This window comes from Taudactylus pleione, unplaced genomic scaffold (assembly GCF_031769625.1).
Source record: "Taudactylus pleione unplaced genomic scaffold, aTauple2 ptg001907l, whole genome shotgun sequence".
NCBI classification, from domain to species: Eukaryota; Metazoa; Chordata; class Amphibia; order Anura; family Myobatrachidae; genus Taudactylus; species Taudactylus pleione.
In genome coordinates this window covers 632,344-653,478 of record NW_028286304.1, presented here as the reverse complement: position 1 = coordinate 653,478, position 21,135 = coordinate 632,344, and the positions used below count along the sequence as shown (strand labels likewise).

At 50.9% G+C, this 21,135-nt stretch overlaps 1 protein-coding gene across 2 annotated transcripts; it reads right to left on the bottom strand.

Moving 5' to 3' along the window:
* Positions 1-5,073: 5,073 nt before the first annotated feature.
* SYT11 (synaptotagmin 11) lies at positions 5,074-20,777 on the bottom strand. Of its 2 annotated transcripts, none has more exons than XM_088465199.1 (4): positions 20,614-20,777; positions 10,867-11,684; positions 10,583-10,706; positions 5,074-9,377 (listed from the first exon to the last, which is right to left on the bottom strand). In XM_088465199.1, the coding sequence occupies exons 1-4, from the start codon at positions 20,645-20,647 to the stop codon at positions 9,067-9,069; spliced, it is 1,287 nt and encodes a 428-aa protein (XP_088321325.1). In that variant the 5' UTR covers positions 20,648-20,777; the 3' UTR covers positions 5,074-9,066. The 2 variants fall into 2 exon arrangements, with proteins under 2 accessions (XP_088321325.1, XP_088321326.1); XM_088465200.1 differs by having other exon boundaries at positions 10,586-10,706.
* Between the last annotated feature and the right edge of the window lie 358 nt (positions 20,778-21,135).

Below are 21,135 nucleotides of genomic sequence, written 5' to 3'. Positions count from 1 at the left end.
GTGTGTAATGCTCAGTACACTGTAATCCTGCTGTGTGTGTGTGTGTAATGCTCGGTACGCTGTAATCCTGCTGTGTGTAATGCTCTGTACGCTGTAATCCTGCTGTGTGTAATGCTCTGTACGCTGTAATCCTGCTGTGTGTGTGTAATGCTCTGTACGCTGTAATCCTGCTGTGTGTGTGTAATGCTCTGTACGCTGTAATCCTGCTGTGTGTGTGTGTAATGCTCTGTACGCTGTAATCCTGCTGTGTGTGTGTGTAATGCTCTGTACGCTGTAATCCTGCTGTGTGTGTGTAATGCTCTGTACGCTGTAATCCTGCTGTGTGTGTGTAATGCTCTGTACGCTGTAATCCTGCTGTGTGTAATGCTCTGTACGCTGTAATCCTGCTGTGTGTAATGCTCAGTACGCTGTAATCCTGCTGTGTGTGTAATGCTCTGTACGCTGTAATCCTGCTGTGTGTAATGCTCTGTACGCTGTAATCCTGCTGTGTGTGTGTGTGTGTGTAATGCTCTGTACGCTGTAATCCTGCTGTGTGTGTAATGCTCAGTACGCTGTAATCCTGCTGTGTGTGTGTAATGCTCAGTACGCTGTAATCCTGCTGTGTGTGTAATGCTCGGTACGCTGTAATCCTGCTGTGTGTGTAATGCTCGGTACGCTGTAATCCTGCTGTGTGTGTGTGTGTGTAATGCTCTGTACGCTGTAATCCTGCTGTGTGTGTAATGCTCTGTACGCTGTAATCCTGCTGTGTGTGTGTAATGCTCGGTACGCTGTAATCCTGCTGTGTGTGTAATGCTCTGTACGCTGTAATCCTGCTGTGTGTGTGTGTAATGCTCGGTACGCTGTAATCCTGCTGTGTGTGTGTAATGCTCGGTACGCTGTAATCCTGCTGTGTGTGTGTGTAATGCTCTGTACGCTGTAATCCTGCTGTGTGTGTGTGTGTGTGTAATGTTCGGTACGCTGTAATCCTGCTGTGTGTGTAATGCTCGGTACGCTGTAATCCTGCTGTGTGTGTAATGCTCGGTACGCTGTAATCCTGCTGTGTGTGTAATGCTCGGTACGCTGTAATCCTGCTGTGTGTGTAATGCTCTGTACGCTGTAATCCTGCTGTGTGTGTGTAATGCTCGGTACGCTGTAATCCTGCTGTGTGTGTGTAATGCTCGGTACGCTGTAATCCTGCTGTGTGTGTGTGTAATGCTCAGTACGCTGTAATCCTGCTGTGTGTGTAATGCTCTGTACGCTGTAATCCTGCTGTGTGTAATGCTCTGTACGCTGTAATCCTGCTGTGTGTGTGTAATGCTCGGTACGCTGTAATCCTGCTGTGTGTGTGTAATGCTCAGTACGCTGTAATCCTGCTGTGTGTGTAATGCTCTGTACGCTGTAATCCTGCTGTGTGTGTAATGCTCGGTACGCTGTAATCCTGCTGTGTGTGTGTGTGTGTAATGCTCGGTACGCTGTAATCCTGCTGTGTGTGTAATGCTCTGTACGCTGTAATCCTGCTGTGTGTGTAATGCTCTGTACGCTGTAATCCTGCTGTGTGTGTGTAATGCTCGGTACGCTGTAATCCTGCTGTGTGTGTGTAATGCTCGGTACGCTGTAATCCTGCTGTGTGTGTGTAATGCTCGGTACGCTGTAATCCTGCTGTGTGTGTAATGCTCGGTACGCTGTAATCCTGCTGTGTGTGTAATGCTCGGTACGCTGTAATCCTGCTGTGTGTAATGCTCAGTACGCTGTAATCCTGCTGTGTGTGTAATGCTCTGTACGCTGTAATCCTGCTGTGTGTAATGCTCGGTACGCTGTAATCCTGCTGTGTGTGTGTGTGTAATGCTCTGTCCGCTGTAATCCTGCTGTGTGTGTAATGCTCTGTACGCTGTAATCCTGCTGTGTGTGTGTGTGTGTGTAATGCTCTGTACGCTGTAATCCTGCTGTGTGTGTGTGTAATGCTCAGTACGCTGTAATCCTGCTGTGTGTGTAATGCTCTGTACGCTGTAATCCTGCTGTGTGTGTAATGCTCTGTACGCTGTAATCCTGCTGTGTGTGTGTAATGCTCAGTACGCTGTAATCCTGCTGTGTGTGTGTGTAATGCTCAGTACGCTGTAAACCTGCTGTGTGTGTGTAATGCTCAGTACGCTGTAATCCAGCTGTGTGTGTAATGCTCTGTACGCTGTAATCCTGCTGTGTGTGTAATGCTCTGTACGCTGTAATCCTGCTGTGTGTGTGTAATGCTCTGTACGCTGTAATCCTGCTGTGTGTGTAATGCTCTGTACGCTGTAATCCTGCTGTGTGTGTGTGTGTAATGCTCTGTCCGCTGTAATCCTGCTGTGTGTGTAATGCTCTGTACGCTGTAATCCTGCTGTGTGTGTGTAATGCTCTGTACGCTGTAATCCTGCTGTGTGTGTGTGTAATGCTCTGTACGCTGTAATCCTGCTGTGTGTGTGTGTAATGCTCTGTACGCTGTAATCCTGCTGTGTGTGTGTGTGTGTAATGCTCTGTACGCTGTAATCCTGCTGTGTGTGTGTGTAATGCTCTGTACGCTGTAATCCTGCTGTGTGTGTGTGTGTGTAATGCTCAGTACGCTGTAATCCTGCTGTGTGTAATGCTCTGTACGCTGTAATCCTGCTGTGTGTGTGTAATGCTCAGTACGCTGTAATCCTGCTGTGTGTGTGTGTAATGCTCAGTACGCTGTAATCCTGCTGTGTGTGTGTAATGCTCAGTACGCTGTAATCCAGCTGTGTGTGTAATGCTCTGTACGCTGTAATCCTGCTGTGTGTGTAATGCTCTGTACGCTGTAATCCTGCTGTGTGTGTAATGCTCGGTACGCTGTAATCCTGCTGTGTGTAATGCTCTGTACGCTGTAATCCTCCTTTATCTCAGTTACACATTTGCATTACTGGGTGTGTATAAGACACGTGAGTCAGACGGGGGCCAAGTTGGTCATCATCTGGCAATTTGCACCAGGGTCTGAGTACCCAGAAGTCCTGTCCCTCCAAAAAGAGGCGTATGTGCTTTTTATGTGGCCATTTTAGATGCCATCCGGTCAATACGCCCTTACTGTACATTGGGTGCATTCACACTCCACCTCCAAACCCCATTCATGTCCCCTTATGTACAGGGCGGAGCAAGTGCAAAACGCAACAGTCACCAGATGAGCCACAACTTGCGCTAATGTCTGACCTAGATGCAGCTCCCACACACGGCGCGATCCGCTGTCCGTATGCCAGCACGCCCTCCCCCCCGCATAGCGCTGCACGGGATCGCACATCGCAGCACCAGATCTCATGTACAGCATGTAAGACCTGGAGGTGTGACATACGATACCACGGGAGCGCGCACTGGCCGATGATGTGCCCACACACGGTACGATATAGCAGCATTATGTACCAATCCGTGGGATCGGCTGCTATATGGCACAGTGTATGGGGGCCTTTAGACGTCATTCGGGTACAGGCCCCCGCCCTCTTTGTAATGCCCCCTTTGTCATCAGGTCATTTCTGAGGAATAGGTCGCCCTCCTGTCCCACCACTTTGCGCCTGTGATTTAAGACAGACGATTACAAATAGGGATTTATTATGTGAGTAGCTGGGGTACCCGGCGTTGCCCAGGCTGACGACTGGACCCTGAAGGACACCTGCAGCCTTTGTTACATAGTCCTCACCTATAACCCCAATCCATTCATCCTGATAAGGACCCCAGTGCTTTCCAACATGCATGCCAACAGTGCCATAACTACCATGGGTGCAAGGGGTGAGGCTGCTATGGTGCCCGCGCTGCCTCTGTGGCCCGCCACTGTCCCTGCACCCAGTCACGTACACAAGGTGGGCTGGTCCAGTCCGGGCCGCCGAGGAGTGCCTGGGTGTCAATTTGGTGCCGGCCCGCCAGCTGACGACATCTAGTGCACCAGCCGGCAAACATGGACAGACAATGCCGGCGCTATTTGAAACTGGTGCCGGTTCGCAAGGCAATTAGAGCTGGCAAACCGACAGCCAATCAGCAGTGGTGGCTCCTGATTCGCTGCCGGTCCATGAGCTCCATCTGGCTCGCGACCGACGCCAGATTCAACTGCGCCGGCACTGTCTGCCCATGTCAGCCAATGCACTAGCTATAATTAGCTGGCGGCCCGGCCCCAAATCCACACCTGCTGGCTGCTGATGACACACAGGGGGGAGGCAAGAGGCCTCAGGAGGTACACGGGGTGGTGAGTTGCTGAAGGGGGGGCATAATGTGTATACGAGGCAGTACTACTGCGTGGCATAATGTGTATACGGGGCAGTACTACTGCGTGGCATAATGTGTATACGGGGCACTTCTACTGCGTGGCATAATGTGTATACGGGGCACTTCTACTGCGTGGCATAATGTGTATACGGGGCACTTCTACTGCGTGGCATAATGTGTATACGGGGCACTTCTACTGCGTGGCATAATGTGTATACGGGGCACTTCTACTGCGTGGCATAATGTGTATACGGGGCACTTCTACTGCGTGGCATAATGTGTATACGGGGCACTTCTACTGCGTGGCATAAAGTGTATAAATGCCAGAACTACTGCGTGGCATGTGTATAAGTGCCAGAACTACTGTGTGGCATAATGTGTATAAGGGGCACTACTACTGCGTGGCATAATGTGTATAAGGGGCACTACTACTGCGTGGCATAATGTGTATAAGGGGCACTACTACTGCGTGGCATAATGTGTATAAGGGCCACTACTACTGCGTGGCATAATGTGTATAAGGGCCACTACTACTGCGTGGCATAATGTGTATAAGGGCCAGTACTACTGCGTGGCATAATGTGTATAAGGGCCAGTACTACTGCGTGGCATAATGTGTATAAGGGCCAGTACTACTGCGTGGCATAATGTGTATAAGGGCCAGTACTACTGCGTGGCATAATGTGTATAAGGGCCAGTACTACTGCGTGGCATGTGTATACGGGGCACTTCTACTGCGTGGCATAATGTGTATAAGGGGCAGTACTACTGCGTGGCATAATGTGTATAAGGGGCAGTACTACTGCGTGGCATCACCTGAATGGGTTACAGAGTGGTAAGAAAAAAAATCACATGACATCATTCAAGTGAATCAATCTTTATTTGTGTGTTAACAAATCCAAAGTAGAAGCATTACATAGTAGTATTAAGTAAGCGCACAGCTGTATGCAGGATCACACACCGTAACGCCTTTATATCACTAGTGGAAACACAGTGTGAGAAGAACGGCCGAGGCACCGCACATAAGGGGAGGAGGGAGACCCTGCTTCTTACTTCTATCTTATGCAGCTGGGACACGGGATACACTGGGAAGGAATCTCCACCTCATTATCCCCCGGACTGGAATCATTCATAGAATCACAATGAGCCAGGAGAGAGGGGGCCGGGGGGGGGGAAGCTGATCATCCACAGAGCACATCCGAGATGGAGAGAGACATCTCTATTATACTGCGAAAATGTGCCACATCCGGCCAGATATCTCAGCCTTACACCAGGGTACAGGGCGGGGGATCAGAGCCTTACACCAGGGTACAGGGCGGGGGATCAGAGCCTTACACCAGGGTACAGGGCGGGGGATCAGAGCCTTACACCAGGGTACAGGGCGGGGGATCAGAGCCTTACACCAGGGTACAGGGCGGGGGATCAGAGCCTTACACCAGGGTACAGGGCGGGGGATCAGAGCCTTACACCAGGGTATAGGGGGCGATCAGAGCCTTACACCAGGGTATAGGGGGCGATCAGAGCCTTACACCAGGGTATAGGGGGGGGATCAGAGCCTTACACCAGGGTATAGGGGGGGGATCAGAGCCTTACCCCAGGGTACAGGAGGGGGGGGGGGATCAGAACCTTATACCAGGGTACAGGGGGGGGGATCGGAAACTTATACCAGGGTACAGGGGGGGGGGGGATCAGAACCTTACCCCAGGGTACAGGAATATAAGAATATAGTGACAGAACAGGCTAACATGAGACCACAGAAAGATGAGCTGAATGGTACAGACACAATGTCGGGTGAGTGCACACTGATACGTTAGGAGACAAGGGAGAGCAACATGAGCTGAGAGAGAGAGATGATCTTCCTGAGAGTGCAGAGAGAGACCACACAGAGGTTACATAGAAGGAAGCCATGGAGAGGGCACTGAGGTTACAGGGAGACAGCAATATAACAAAGAGCGATATACAAGCTTGCTGGAGACCTCATCTCCAGGTAGAGGAACAGAGACTGGCGAGAGACATGCGTTGTGATAGGATGTGATGTGTGAGACTGGCGAGAGACATGCGTTGTGATAGGATGTGATGTGTGAGTGAGACTGGCGAGAGACATGCGTTGTGATAGGATGTGATGTGAGTGAGACTGGCGAAAGACGTGCGTTGTGATAGGATGTGATGTGTGAGTGAGACTGGCGAGAGACGTGCATTGTGATAGGATGTGATGTGTGAGACGTGCGATGTGATGTGTGAGAGACTGGCGAGACACGTACGTTGTGATAGGGTGTGATGTGTGAGTGAGACTGGCGAAAGACGTGCGTTGTGATAGGATGTGTGAGTGAGACTGGCGAGAGACATGCGTTGTGATAGGATGTGATGTGAGTGAGACTGGCGAGAGATGTGCGTTGTGATAGGATGTGATGTGTGAGTGAGACAGGCGAGAGACGTGCGTTGTGATAGGATGTGATGTGTGAGTGACTGGCGAAAGACGTGCGTTGTGATAGGATGTGATGTGTGAGTGAGACTGGCGAGAGACGTACGTTGTGATAGGATGTGATGTGTGAGACTGGCGAAAGACGTGCGTTGTGATAGGATGTGATGTGTGAGTGAGACTGGCGAGACACGTACGTTGTGATAGGGTGTGATGTGTGAGTGAGACTGGCGAAAGACGTGTGTTGTGATAGGATGTGATGTGAGTGAGACTGGCGAGAGACGTGCGTTGTGATAGGATGTGACGTGAGTGAGACTGGCGAGAGATGTGCGTTGTGATAGGATGTGATGTGAGTGAGACTGGCGAGAGACGTACGATGTGATAGGATGTGATGTGTGAGACTGGCGAGAGACATGCGTTGTGATAGGTTGTGATGTGTGAGATTGGCGAGAGACGTGCGTTGTGATATTATATGATGTGTGGGTGGGTGGGACTGCCAAGAGACGCACATAGTGATAGGATGTGATGTGTGGGTGGGTGGGACTGTCAAGAGACGCACATTGTGATAGGATGTGATGTGTGGGTGGGTGGGACTGGCGAGAGACGCACATTGTGATAGGATGTGATCTGTGGGTGGGTGGGACTGGCGAGAGACGCACATTGTGATAGGATGTGATGTGTGGGTGGGTGGGTGGGACTGCCGAGAGACGCACATAGTGATAGGATGTGATCTGTGGGTGGGTTCGGCGATGATCCCGTGACACACTATGGCCTTTATCTATGTCCTCATCCCTCAGGAGAGGTTACTCCAGTCAGTAATCAGTAAATCTCAGCAACTGAACTGACTGACAACAGTGTAATTACATTTATCCCGAAACCAGACCGGCGAAAATGCAACAGCCTCCTCTTACCGTAGTGATCCTCATATCTTCATTGGCTGTTATACAACCAATCATGGATCATTCAAGATCAGTCATGTGACAACTGGGCTGGGCCTGTTGCAGGAGCATATATGGAGAGACAGTGTGATCAGCCAATCACAAAAATGCTTCTTGCGTTTCTGAAAACATGTTTAGAAATAAGTAATTTGACCGAGGCGCTATGCGGCAGAGCTGTGCACGTATAGGAATCCATTACATAAACAGTAAAGGAGCAAACACATCATAGCACAGGTTTCCCTCATTTCTAGGATAGCAAGTGTATCCCAGAAATGGTAATGAAGAAATAAAAGCCTTCTTCATACAGGAAGCGAAACGCGTGGAGTTTTCTTTCTGCACCTTGTATTATTATCTATTCACAATGCATAGAGCCAATGTTTCTACTCTAGAAGAGTGTGTGGAGAGGATTCTATACATTGCCAAACTCCATTAGTTCCCATGAAAGCTTCTATTACAGCTCTCTTCTACTGGGATGCGTGACGTGACAGGAGTGTCCCCATAGCTTCATTAGCTAGCACACAACTGATCACATTCAGGATCAGTCATGTGACACAGCTGGGATGGGCCTATTTCAGGAGTACATATGGAAAGACGGACTTATGAGGCAACCACGACGCGTTTCGAGGGATCAGATTTCTGTGGTTTCTGCTTTGTACATCCTGATCCTAGGTATTATCTCACGATACAAACCTACAACGATCGAACATAGAACGAGAGGTGAAGACATATCAGTCAATAAACCATTGATTCATGTCTCAATGGACGGGGGGTGGGGGTCACTCATTTTAATGAGTTATTTATCTGTTCATGAAGGAGGTCTCAGGAGCAGAAATAAAAAAACGCACAGAGCTTGTAATTAAATATACCTGACTCATCGAGCAGAGCCCAAGAGCTTACACCTCCAATTGCAGGAGCCGAAGTGCCCAGCTTATGGTCAACTCAACCTACTCAGCCGCAATCCACAGAAAGAGGACAACACGAAGCCAAACATATTGGACTCTTGTCCTGTAATCCCACTGGACTAATGAAAGGGTCGCCACACACAAGACCAGGATTGTCTCGCGGTCACGGACCCTCGCCACCAGAGAACAGGTTAGTGGAGTTTACATGCACAGGGCTTCTAGAGACACAGGCCAAACAGTATCTGCCTTAAACATGCAAACAAAAGATTATAGTTTGTATATGAATACATAGAATGAGAACTGTGTTCTCTTGGTGTTTAGTTAATAAATGTTATAATGTCCTGAAAAACATCGTAAGAATCGACTGCCTAAAAAAAAAGTTTGATCTAACACTAAAACAAGGTTACTGCCTTCAGTGTTCGGCAAATCTTGAGTACGATATCTAAAGGTGCCTCAGTCACTGGAGGGTTACACAGGATTACGCAAAAATGACTCTCTCCTGCCCTTCTGGTTCCAGCACGCGTTATGCCACCTCTATGCCCTGCTTTATCCCTTTCACCCTGCTAAATTGCCCATATGTGAGAAGCAGCAGCCCCTAGTACTCGCTCAGGCTGTGCCACTTGGCTATCAGCTTCCTGGGGTTATCACAGACCTCCCGCCAATGTTCAATGCCGTTGGCAGTGACACTGTGCACCCCTAGGATTAGCCGGCCCACCACCTGGTTCTTGGTGGTGCGATCAAAGTCGATGACAAGGAACTCAATGCTGATATCCGGGAGCAGGTCTGTAGGGATGTCGTAGATAAAGGACTCATTGAAGACGGGGCTTAGCGTGCACTTTTTCACATGAGTCTTCTTCTTTGCAATCCGCTTCCGACCATAATAGACATTTACCTTTACATATGGATCTGTAAGGGAGAAATAAAACTCACAAATTATACTATCCAATATCTAGCACATTTATGGTGGAAAAAATGAATGAAATATCTGAAAACAGATGTAGGGAAAATGAAGTAACTGAGGCTTTGTATCAGTATGACGGGACTCTCAATAGCAGCAGGAGGCTGTGATAAGGAGGACTGGAGAAGGGACAGATGTGAGAGGCTGAGATACAGAGACAGGAGAGCGGCAGGAGGCTGTGATAAGGAGGACTGGAGAAGGGACAGATGTGAGAGGCTGAGATACAGAGACAGGAGAGTGGCAGGAGACTGTGATAAGGAGGACTGGAGAAGGGACAGATGTAGATGTGAGATACAGAGACAGTAGAGCGGAAGTACATGGTGGTTAGTATGAGGGAAAGGCAGGATGGAGAGCGGTAGGAGCCTGGGACAGGGGGTGTAAGGGAAAGGCAGGATGGAGAGCGGTAGGAGCCTGGGACAGGGGGTGTAAGGGAAAGGCAGGATGGAGAGCGGTAGGAGCCTGGGACAGGGAGTGTAAGGGAAAGGCAGGATGGAGAGCGGTAGGAGCCTGGGACAGGGTGTGTAAGGGAATGGCAGGATGGAGAGCGGTAGGAGCCTGGGACAGGGGGTGTAAGGGAAAGGCAGGATGGAGAGCGGTAGGAGCCTGGGACAGGGGGTGTAAGGGAAAGGCAGGATGGAGAGCGGTAGGAGCCTGGGACAGGGGGTGTAAGGGAAAGGCAGGATGGAGAGCGGTAGGAGCCTGGGACAGGGGGTGTAAGGGAAAGGCAGGATGGAGAGCGGTAGGAGCCTGGGACAGGGGGTGTAAGGGAAAGGCAGGATGGAGAGCGGTAGGAGCCTGGGACAGGGGGTGTAAGGGAAAGGCAGGATGGAGAGCGGTAGGAGCCTGGGACAGGGGGTGTAAGGGAAAGGCAGGATGGAGAGCGGTAGGAGCCTGGGACAGGGGGTGTAAGGGAAAGGCAGGATGGAGAGCGGTAGGAGCCTGGAACAGGGGGTGTAAGGGAAAGGCAGGATGGAGAGCGGTAGGAGCCTGGGACAGGGGGTGTAAGGGAAAGGCAGGATGGAGAGCGGTAGGAGCCTGGGACAGGGGGTGTAAGGGAATGGCAGGATGGAGAGCGGTAGGCGTATATCACACTCATAGAATACATATTGATCACAGTCCATGTAACATATTTGGAGCGTGGATAAATAGCTGCTACCTGAGAGGCCTGTGATGTCCATCCTTGGCAGGTGTTTGGCTTTCAATACAACAACCGTCATCCGTTGTGCGACTGGCTGATAAGACAGGGATACCTGCAGCTCTCCGCGGCTGACGCATTTCTGTGATCATAAAGAACAGCTGTTACTGCCGCCGGCCGGCCATCGTTACAATGAACCTAATGATAATCAATGCCAAATAGGGGAAATAATGATGGCACCATGTACATTTACCAGCAAGCGGTTCTGCTCACAGGTAATTGCTAATGTTGCAAATTCTCACCTGAATGTTTCTTTTCACGATGTCTCTGGTTAACTGCACTTTACCAGTGCTGGGGTCCACCCCGGCCAACGGCACCATAACTTCACCGATGACATCATCTCGCGAGAAGCGGTCAAAACTCAACACCAGGAAGTGCAGGATTAAATCCTGAAGCTGACTGTACGGAACACCGTAAAACGTGAAGGTTTCGTCAAAGACGGGATCGAGAGTCTTCCGTAAGACCCGAGTCTTCACCCGATGCTTCTTATCTGGCAGGATGGTCATCTTAATGTAAGGGTCAGATCCGTTAGAGTGTTCGTCCATCACAGGAAGACCGTGCGCCTCTTGTATGGTCACCACCAGCGCTTTTTTTGGGAAGTTATAATCTACAGAGAGTGTCAGCGTCCCAAGCATGAGTTCCTCATCTGGGGAGGAAGGGGATGGGGTCTTGCTCCCACTTGTGGTCATACTCTGACTTGGGCTTACTTCGTCCCCATAGTTCACGTTGACCGGTAGCTGGCTCATGGCAGTGGCAAGCCCGTTGGGACCTTTCTCAGAACTCATTAGACCGGCTTCCGCATTCTCCAGCAATAGATTTCCCCGGGGAAGGTCACCGTCCGTGGGATGTTTGTCTCTCCGAATTCGGATATTTTTGTTTTTGTTGCTTAGAGTCTCTGGATAGATACTTATGCCCTTCAGCATGTGTATGAATTTGTAAGGTGGGTTCTTATACTTCTTCTCAGCCCGGCTGCGGCAGCAGGTCCAAACAAAAACAGTCACTGAGACAGACACGACCAGGATGGCAGCGCCGATGAATCCTGCTGCGATGGGAGACATCTCTGCGGAGACGAGAAGTACATTTCAGAGGCGTAATAGACTGGAAAAGCGAATACTAATCCATCTATCACAGCATATTCTGAGGCCTCTCTGCCTAAATCTAATAAAGACGTCCTAAACGTTATCACCTCGTCATATTACGTTCTCCATCACCCAAATAAATAAATGCAAGACAATACCATTACCGATGCGTCGCCTCACTCTGTATTGTACTTTCTTCAGGGTGACAGACGCCCACAGCTCACTCCCAGCCTCAGGGTGACAGACGCCCACAGCTCACTCCCAGCCTCAGGGTGGCAGACGCCCACAGCTCACTCCCAGCCTCAGGGTGACAGACGCCCACAGCTCACTCCCAGCCTCAGGGTGACAGACGCCCACAGCTCACTCCCAGCCTCAGGGTGGCAGACGCCCACAGCTCACTCCTAGCCTCAGGGTGACAGGCGCCCACAGCTCACTCCCAGCCTCAGGGTGGCAGACGCCCACAGCTCACTCCCAGCCTCAGGGTGGCAGACGCCCACAGCTCACTCCCAGCCTCAGGGTGACAGACGCCCACAGCTCACTCCCAGCCTCAGGGTGACAGACGCCCACAGCTCACTCCTAGCCTCAGGGTGACAGACGCCCACAGCTCACTCCCAGCCTCAGGGTGACAGACGCCCACAGCTCACTCCCAGCCTCAGGGTGACAGACGCCCACAGCTCACTCCCAGCCTCAGGGTGACAGACGCCCACAGCTCACTCCCAGCCTCAGGGTGGCAGACGCCCACAGCTCACTCCCAGCCTCAGGGTGACAGACGGGCACAGCTCACTCCCATCCTATACCAGAGATACACATATTACACAGCTCCGATACACATCCTATACCAGAGATACACATATTACACAGCTCCGATACACATCCTATACCAGAGATATACACATATTACACTGCTCCGATACACATCCTATACCAGAGATACACATATTACACAGCTCCGATACACATCCTATACCAGAGATACACATATTACACAGCTCCGATACACATCCTATACCAGAGATACACATATTACACAGCTCCGATACACATACTATACCAGAGATACACATATTACACTGCTCCGATACACATCCTATACCAGAGATACACATATTACACTGCTCCGATACACATCCTATACCAGAGATACACATATTACACTGCTCCGATACACATACTATACCAGAGATACACATATTACACTGCTCCGATACACATCCTATACCAGAGATACACATATTACACAGCTCCGATACACATCCTATACCAGAGATACACATATTACACTGCTCCGATACACATACTATACCAGAGATACACATATTACACTGCTCCGATACACATCCTATACCAGAGATACACATATTACACTGCTCCGATACACATCCTATACCAGAGATACACATATTACACAGCTCCGATACACATCCTATACCAGAGATACACATATTACACAGCTCCGATACACATCCTATACCAGAGATACACATATTACACAGCTCCGATACACATCCTATACCAGAGATACACATATTACACAGCTCAGGTATACATCATGTACCAGAGATACACATATTACACTGCTCCGATACACATCCTATACCAGAGATACACATATTACACAGCTCCGATACACATCCTATACCAGAGATACACATATTACACAGCTCCGATACACATCCTATACCAGAGATACACATATTACACTGCTCCGATACACATCCTATACCAGAGATACACATATTACACAGCTCCGATACACATCCTATACCAGAGATACACATATTACACTGCTCCGATACACATCCTATACCAGAGATACACATTACACAGCTCCGATACACATCCTATACCAGAGATACAGATATTACACTGCTCCGATACACATCCTATACCAGAGATATACACATATTACACTGCTCCGATACACATCCTATACCAGAGATACACATATTACACAGCTCCGATACACATCCTATACCAGAGATACACATATTACACAGCTCCGATACACATCCTATACCAGAGATACACATATTACACTGCTCCGATACACATCCTATACCAGAGATACACATATTACACTGCTCCGATACACATCATATACCAGAGATACACATATTACACAGCTCAGGTATACATCCTATACCAGAGATACACATATTACACAGCTCCGATACACATCCTATACCAGAGATACACATATTACACAGCTCAGGTATACATCCTATACCAGAGATACACATATTACACTGCTCCGATACACATCCTATACCAGAGATACACATATTACACTGCTCCGATACACATCCTATACCAGAGATACACACATTACACAGCTCCGATACACATCCTATACCAGAGATATACATATTACACTGCTCCGATACACATCCTATACCAGAGATACACATATTACACTGCTCCGATACACATCCTATACCAGAGATACATATATTACATGCTCTGATACACCCCTATAAAGCATGGTTCTGTAATACATAAGACATGGAAAATCTGCATGAAAGAAATGTAAAACAACGCTACAGAACGTTTCTAACCAGCGGCCTTAAACTGACAATTCCTGGGGCCACAGGAACCCCTGCAATCCTAAGTCCATCAACTAATGGTAAGCCAGGGGCCACAAACCATCTGCATTTTAGGCTCACACAATTCCTTACATTCCTGGCGCCATAGATTGGTGCCGATGTCTCCCTCTTACTGATTATCATAGGCCCAGGATCCCCCACGCTTCTGGGGCCGTAGACTGGTAGTATATTAAGAGTACAGGGGGTCACAAACTATCAGGGGTCCAGGACCCCAACAGCACAGAAAACCAGTGCCTGCATTTGTATATCGGGGCCCAGGACCCCCATAACCCAGGGGCCCTGGATCTCCATAGCCACCGCCTGTACCTGTATATCAGCGTCCCGGGAACCACAATTGCAACAGCCTGTATCTTTATATCATGGGCCTAGGACCCTCTACCAGCCCAAGGACCACAGCCTGTATCTGTATATCATGGGCCTAGGACCCTCTCTACCAGCCCAGGGACCACAGCCTGAATCTGTATATCATGGGCCTAGGACCCTCTCTACCAGCCCAAGGCCCACAGCCTGTATCTGTATATCATGGGCCTAGGACCCTCTACCAGCCCAAGGACCACAGCCTGTATCTGTATATCATGGGCCTAGGACCCTCTACCAGCCCAAAGACCACAGCCTGAATCTGTATATCATGGGTCTAGGACCCTCTCTACCAGCCCAGAGACCACAGCCTGAATCTGTATATCATGGGCCTAGGACCCTCTCTACCAGCCCAAGGACCACAGCCTGTATCTGTATATCATGGGCCTAGGACCCTCTCTACCAGCCCAAGGACCACAGCCTGTATCTGTATATCATGGGCCTAGGACCCTCTCTACCAGCCCAAGGACCACAGCCTGTATCTGTATATCATGGGCCTAGGACCCTCTCTACCAGCCCAAGGACCACAGCCTGTATCTGTATATCATGGGCCTAGGACCCTCTACCAGCCCAAGGACCACAGCCTGTATCTGTATATCATGGGCCTAGGACCCTCTACCAGCCCAAGGACCACAGCCTGTATCTGTTTATCATGGGCCTAGGACCCTCTCTACCAGCCCAAGGACCACAGCCTGAATCTGTATATCATGGGCCTAGGACCCTCTCTACCAGCCCAAAGACCACAGCCTGAATCTGTATATCATGGGCATAGGACCCTCTCTACCAGCCCAAGGACCACAGCCTGAATCTGTATATCATGGGCTAGGACCCTCTCTACCAGCCCAAGGACCACAGCCTGAATCTGTATATCATGGGCCTAGGACCCTCTCTACCAGCCCAAGGACCACAGCCTGAATCTGTATATCATGGGCCTAGGACCCTCTCTACCAGCCCAGAGACCACAGCCTGAATCTGTATATCATGGGCCTAGGACCCTCTACCAGCCCAAGGACCACAGCCTGTATCTGTATATCATGGGCCTAGGACCCTCTACCAGCCCAAGGACCACAGCCTGTATCTGTATATCATGGGCCTAGGACCCTCTACCAGCCCAAAGACCACAGCCTGAATCTGTATATCATGGGCCTAGGACCCTCTCTACCAGCCCAAGGACCACAGCCTGAATCTGTATATCATGGGTCTAGGACCCTCTCTACCAGCCCAGAGACCACAGCCTGTATCTGTATATCATGGGCCTAGGACTCTCTACCAGCCCAAGGACCACAGCCTGTATCTGTATATCATGGGCATAGGACCCTCTCTACCAGCCCAAGGACCACAGCCTGAATCTGTATATCATGGGCCTAGGACCCTCTCTACCAGCCCAGAGACCACAGCCTGAATCTGTATATCATGGGCCTAGGACCCTCTACCAGCCCAAGGACCACAGCCTGAATCTGTATATCATGGGCCTAGGACCCTCTACCAGCCCAGAGACCACAGCCTGTATCTGTATATCATGGGCCTAGGACCCTCTCTACCAGCCCAAGGACCACAGCCTGTATCTGTTTATCATGGGCCTAGGATCCTCTACCAGCCCAGGGACCACAGCCTGTATCTGTATATCATGGGCCTAGGATCCTCTACCAGCCCAGGGACCACAGCCTGAATCTGTATATCATGGGCATAGGACCCTCTCTACCAGCCCAAGGACCACAGCCTGAATCTGTATATCATGGGCCTAGGATCCTCTACCAGCCCAGGGACCACAGCCTGTATCTGTATATCATGGGCCTAGGACCCTCTACCAGCCCAAGGACCACAGCCTGAATCTGTTTATCATGGGCCTAGGACCCTCTCTACTAGCCCAAAGACCACAGCCTGAATCTGTATATCATGGGCATAGGACCCTCTCTACCAGCCCAAGGACCACAGCCTGAATCTGTATATCATGGGCTAGGACCCTCTCTACCAGCCCAAGGACCACAGCCTGAATCTGTATATCATGGGCCTAGGACCCTCTCTACCAGCCCAAGGACCACAGCCTGAATCTGTATATCATGGGCCTAGGACCCTCTCTACCAGCCCAGAGACCACAGCCTGAATCTGTATATCATGGGCCTAGGACCCTCTACCAGCCCAAGGACCACAGCCTGTATCTGTATATCATGGGCCTAGGACCCTCTACCAGCCCAAGGACCACAGCCTGAATCTGTATATCATGGGCCTAGGACCCTCTCTACCAGCCCAGAGACCACAGCCTGTATCTGTATATCATGGGCCTAGGACCCTCTACCAGCCCAAAGACCACAGCCTGAATCTGTATATCATGGGCCTAGGACCCTCTCTACCAGCCCAAGGACCACAGCCTGTATCTGTATATCATGGGCGTAGGACCCTCTCTACCAGCCCAAGGACCACAGCCTGTATCTGTTTATCATGGGCCTAGGACCCTCTCTACCAGCCCAAGGACCACAGCCTGTATCTGTATATCATGGGCCTAGGACCCTCTACCAGCCAAGAGACCACAGCCTGTATCTGTATATCATGGGCCTAGGACCCTCTACCAGCCCAAGGACCACAGCCTGAATCTGTATATCATGGGCCTAGGATCCTCTACCAGCCCAGGGACCACAGCCTGTATCTGTATATCATGGGCCTAGGACCCTCTACCAGCCCAAAGACCACAGCCTGAATCTGTATATCATGGGCCTAGGACCCTCTACCAGCCCAAGGACCACAGCCTGTATCTGTATATCATGGGCCTAGGACCCTCTACCAGCCCAAGGACCACAGCCTGTATCTGTATATCATGGGCCTAGGACCCTCTACCAGCCCAAGGACCACAGCCTGAATCTGTATATCATGGGCCTAGGACCCTCTCTACCAGCCCAGAGACCACAGCCTGTATCTGTATATCATGGGCCTAGGACCCTCTCTACCAGCCCAAAGACCACAGCCTGAATCTGTATATCATGGGCCTAGGACCCTCTCTACCAGCCCAAGGACCACAGCCTGTATCTGTATATCATGGGCCTAGGACCCTCTCTACCAGCCCAAGGACCACAGCCTGTATCTGTTTATCATGGGCCTAGGACCCTCTCTACCAGCCCAAGGACCACAGCCTGTATCTGTATATCATGGGCCTAGGACCCTCTACCAGCCAAGAGACCACAGCCTGAATCTGTATATCATGGGCCTAGGATCCTCTACCAGCCCAGGGACCACAGCCTGAATCTGTATATCATGGGCCTAGGACCCTCTCTACCAGCCCAAGGACCACAGCCTGTATCTGTATATCATGGGCCTAGGACCCTCTACCAGCCAAGAGACCACAGCCTGAATCTGTATATCATGGGCCTAGGACCCTCTACCAGCCCAAGGACCACAGCCTGTATCTGTATATCATGGGCCTAGGACCCTCTACCAGCCCAGGGACCACAGCCTGTATCTGTATATCATGGGCCTAGGACCCTCTACCAGCCCAAAGACCACAGCCTGAATCTGTATATCATGGGCCTAGGACCCTCTACCAGCCCAAGGACCACAGCCTGTATCTGTATATCATGGGCCTAGGACCCTCTACCAGCCCAAGGACCACAGCCTGTATCTGTATATCATGGGCCTAGGACCCTCTACCAGCCCAAGGACCACAGCCTGAATCTGTATATCATGGGCCTAGGACCCTCTCTACCAGCCCAGAGACCACAGCCTGTATCTGTATATCATGGGCCTAGGACCCTCTCTACCAGCCCAAAGACCACAGCCTGAATCTGTATATCATGGGCCTAGGACCCTCTCTACCAGCCCAAGGACCACAGCCTGTATCTGTATATCATGGGCCTAGGACCCTCTCTACCAGCCCAAGGACCACAGCCTGTATCTGTTTATCATGGGCCTAGGACCCTCTCTACCAGCCCAAGGACCACAGCCTGTATCTGTATATCATGGGCCTAGGACCCTCTACCAGCCAAGAGACCACAGCCTGAATCTGTATATCATGGGCCTAGGATCCTCTACCAGCCCAGGGACCACAGCCTGAATCTGTATATCATGGGCCTAGGACCCTCTCTACCAGCCCAAGGACCACAGCCTGTATCTGTATATCATGGGCCTAGGACCCTCTACCAGCCAAGAGACCACAGCCTGAATCTGTATATCATGGGCCTAGGACCCTCTACCAGCCCAAGGACCACAGCCTGTATCTGTATATCATGGGCCTAGGACCCTCTACCAGCCCAGGGACCACAGCCTGTATCTGTATATCATGGGCCTAGGACCCTCTACCAGCCCAAAGACCACAGCCTGAATCTGTATATCATGGGCCTAGGACCCTCTACCAGCCCAAGGACCACAGCCTGTATCTGTATATCATGGGCCTAGGACCCTCTACCAGCCCAAGGACCACAGCCTGTATCTGTATATCATGGGCCTAGGACCCTCTACCAGCCCAAGGACCACAGCCTGAATCTGTATATCATGGGCCTAGGACCCTCTCTACCAGCCCAGAGACCACAGCCTGTATCTGTATATCATGGGCCTAGGACCCTCTCTACCAGCCCAAAGACCACAGCCTGAATCTGTATATCATGGGCCTAGGACCCTCTCTACCAGCCCAAGGACCACAGCCTGTATCTGTATATCATGGGCCTAGGACCCTCTCTACCAGCCCAAGGACCACAGCCTGTATCTGTTTATCATGGGCCTAGGACCCTCTCTACCAGCCCAAGGACCACAGCCTGTATCTGTATATCATGGGCCTAGGACCCTCTACCAGCCAAGAGACCACAGCCTGAATCTGTATATCATGGGCCTAGGATCCTCTACCAGCCCAGGGACCACAGCCTGAATCTGTATATCATGGGCCTAGGACCCTCTCTACCAGCCCAAGGACCACAGCCTGTATCTGTATATCATGGGCCTAGGACCCTCTACCAGCCAAGAGACCACAGCCTGAATCTGTATATCATGGGCCTAGGACCCTCTACCAGCCCAAGGACCACAGCCTGTATCTGTATATCATGGGCCTAGGACCCTCTACCAGCCCAGGGACCACAGCCTGTATCTGTATATCATGGGCCTAGGACCCTCTACCAGCCCAAAGACCACAGCCTGAATCTGTATATCATGGGCCTAGGACCCTCTACCAGCCCAAGGACCACAGCCTGTATCTGTATATCATGGGCCTAGGACCCTCTACCAGCCCAAGGACCACAGCCTGTATCTGTATATCATGGGCCTAGGACCCTCTACCAGCCCAAGGACCACAGCCTGAATCTGTATATCATGGGCCTAGGACCCTCTCTACCAGCCCAGAGACCACAGCCTGTATCTGTATATCATGGGCCTAGGACCCTCTCTACCAGCCCAAAGACCACAGCCTGAATCTGTATATCATGGGCCTAGGACCCTCTCTACCAGCCCAAGGACCACAGCCTGTATCTGTATATCATGGGCCTAGGACCCTCTCTACCAGCCCAAGGACCACAGCCTGTATCTGTTTATCATGGGCCTAGGACCCTCTCTACCAGCCCAAGGACCACAGCCTGTATCTGTATATCATGGGCCTAGGACCCTCTACCAGCCAAGAGACCACAGCCTGAATCTGTATATCATGGGCCTAGGATCCTCTACCAGCCCAGGGACCACAGCCTGAATCTGTATATCATGGGCCTAGGACCCTCTCTACCAGCCCAAGGACCACAGCCTGTATCTGTATATCATGGGCCTAGGACCCTCTACCAGCCAAGAGACCACAGCCTGAATCTGTATATCATGGGCCTAGGACCCTCTACCAGCCCAAGGACCACAGCCTGTATCTGTATATCATGGGCCTAGGACCCTCTACCAGCCCAGGGACCACAGCCTGTATCTGTACATCATCAGGGGCCACAGGCTGTTTATCAGGGCCGAGCCCTTGTGGGCCTGTCTGGAGGAAGACGACGCTTACCGAAGCTGGGTGCGAGGTTGGTAATCTCAGCCATGCTGGCCGCGTATGTGGGTGCAGGGAGGATCCCTACTTCAGGTCCCGACAGCTCCCCACTCAGATGATGCTGCGCTCCCCGGAGATGTCGGCGCACCTGCTGGTCCTGATGCAAGCCAAGGCCACGCCCATCTGCCGGAAACAGCCGAACGCACGAAGTCACGTCCGCCATCTTACTACACCAAGGAACAACACCCTAGCACAGTGAGCGGCCGCCATATTACTGCACCCAGAGCGCAGTCATAGTATGTCGCCGCCGCCATCTTACTACACCCAGACACAAACAACGTCATAGTGAGTCAGCCATCTTACTACATCCAAACACAAACCTTCATAACGTCAAGACTTCAGTTTCTGTACCTGGAAGTGACGTCAACTGAGGGCGGAAGTGTAGTTGCCTGCCCACACAGTCCACCCAAAAAATAAAGTTAACCCCTCGCGGGCTCGCTACATGGTTATATTCCCCCTCTATGCCCATTTGGATGGTAG

What these genes read in the sequence shown, in the direction of transcription:
- SYT11 (XM_088465199.1), bottom strand. Translation starts at nt 20,647, where the DNA reads ATGGCTGAGATTACCAACCTCGCACCCAGCTTCG. An exon ending in TCGTGAAAAGAAACATTCAG is followed by an intron (nt 10,707 to 10,866) that starts GTGAGAATTTGC and finishes TTATGATCACAG; the next exon opens with AAATGCGTCAGCCGCGGAGA. An exon ending in CATCACAGGCCTCTCAGGTA is followed by an intron (nt 9,378 to 10,582) that starts GCAGCTATTTAT and finishes TCTCCCTTACAG; the next exon opens with ATCCATATGTAAAGGTAAAT.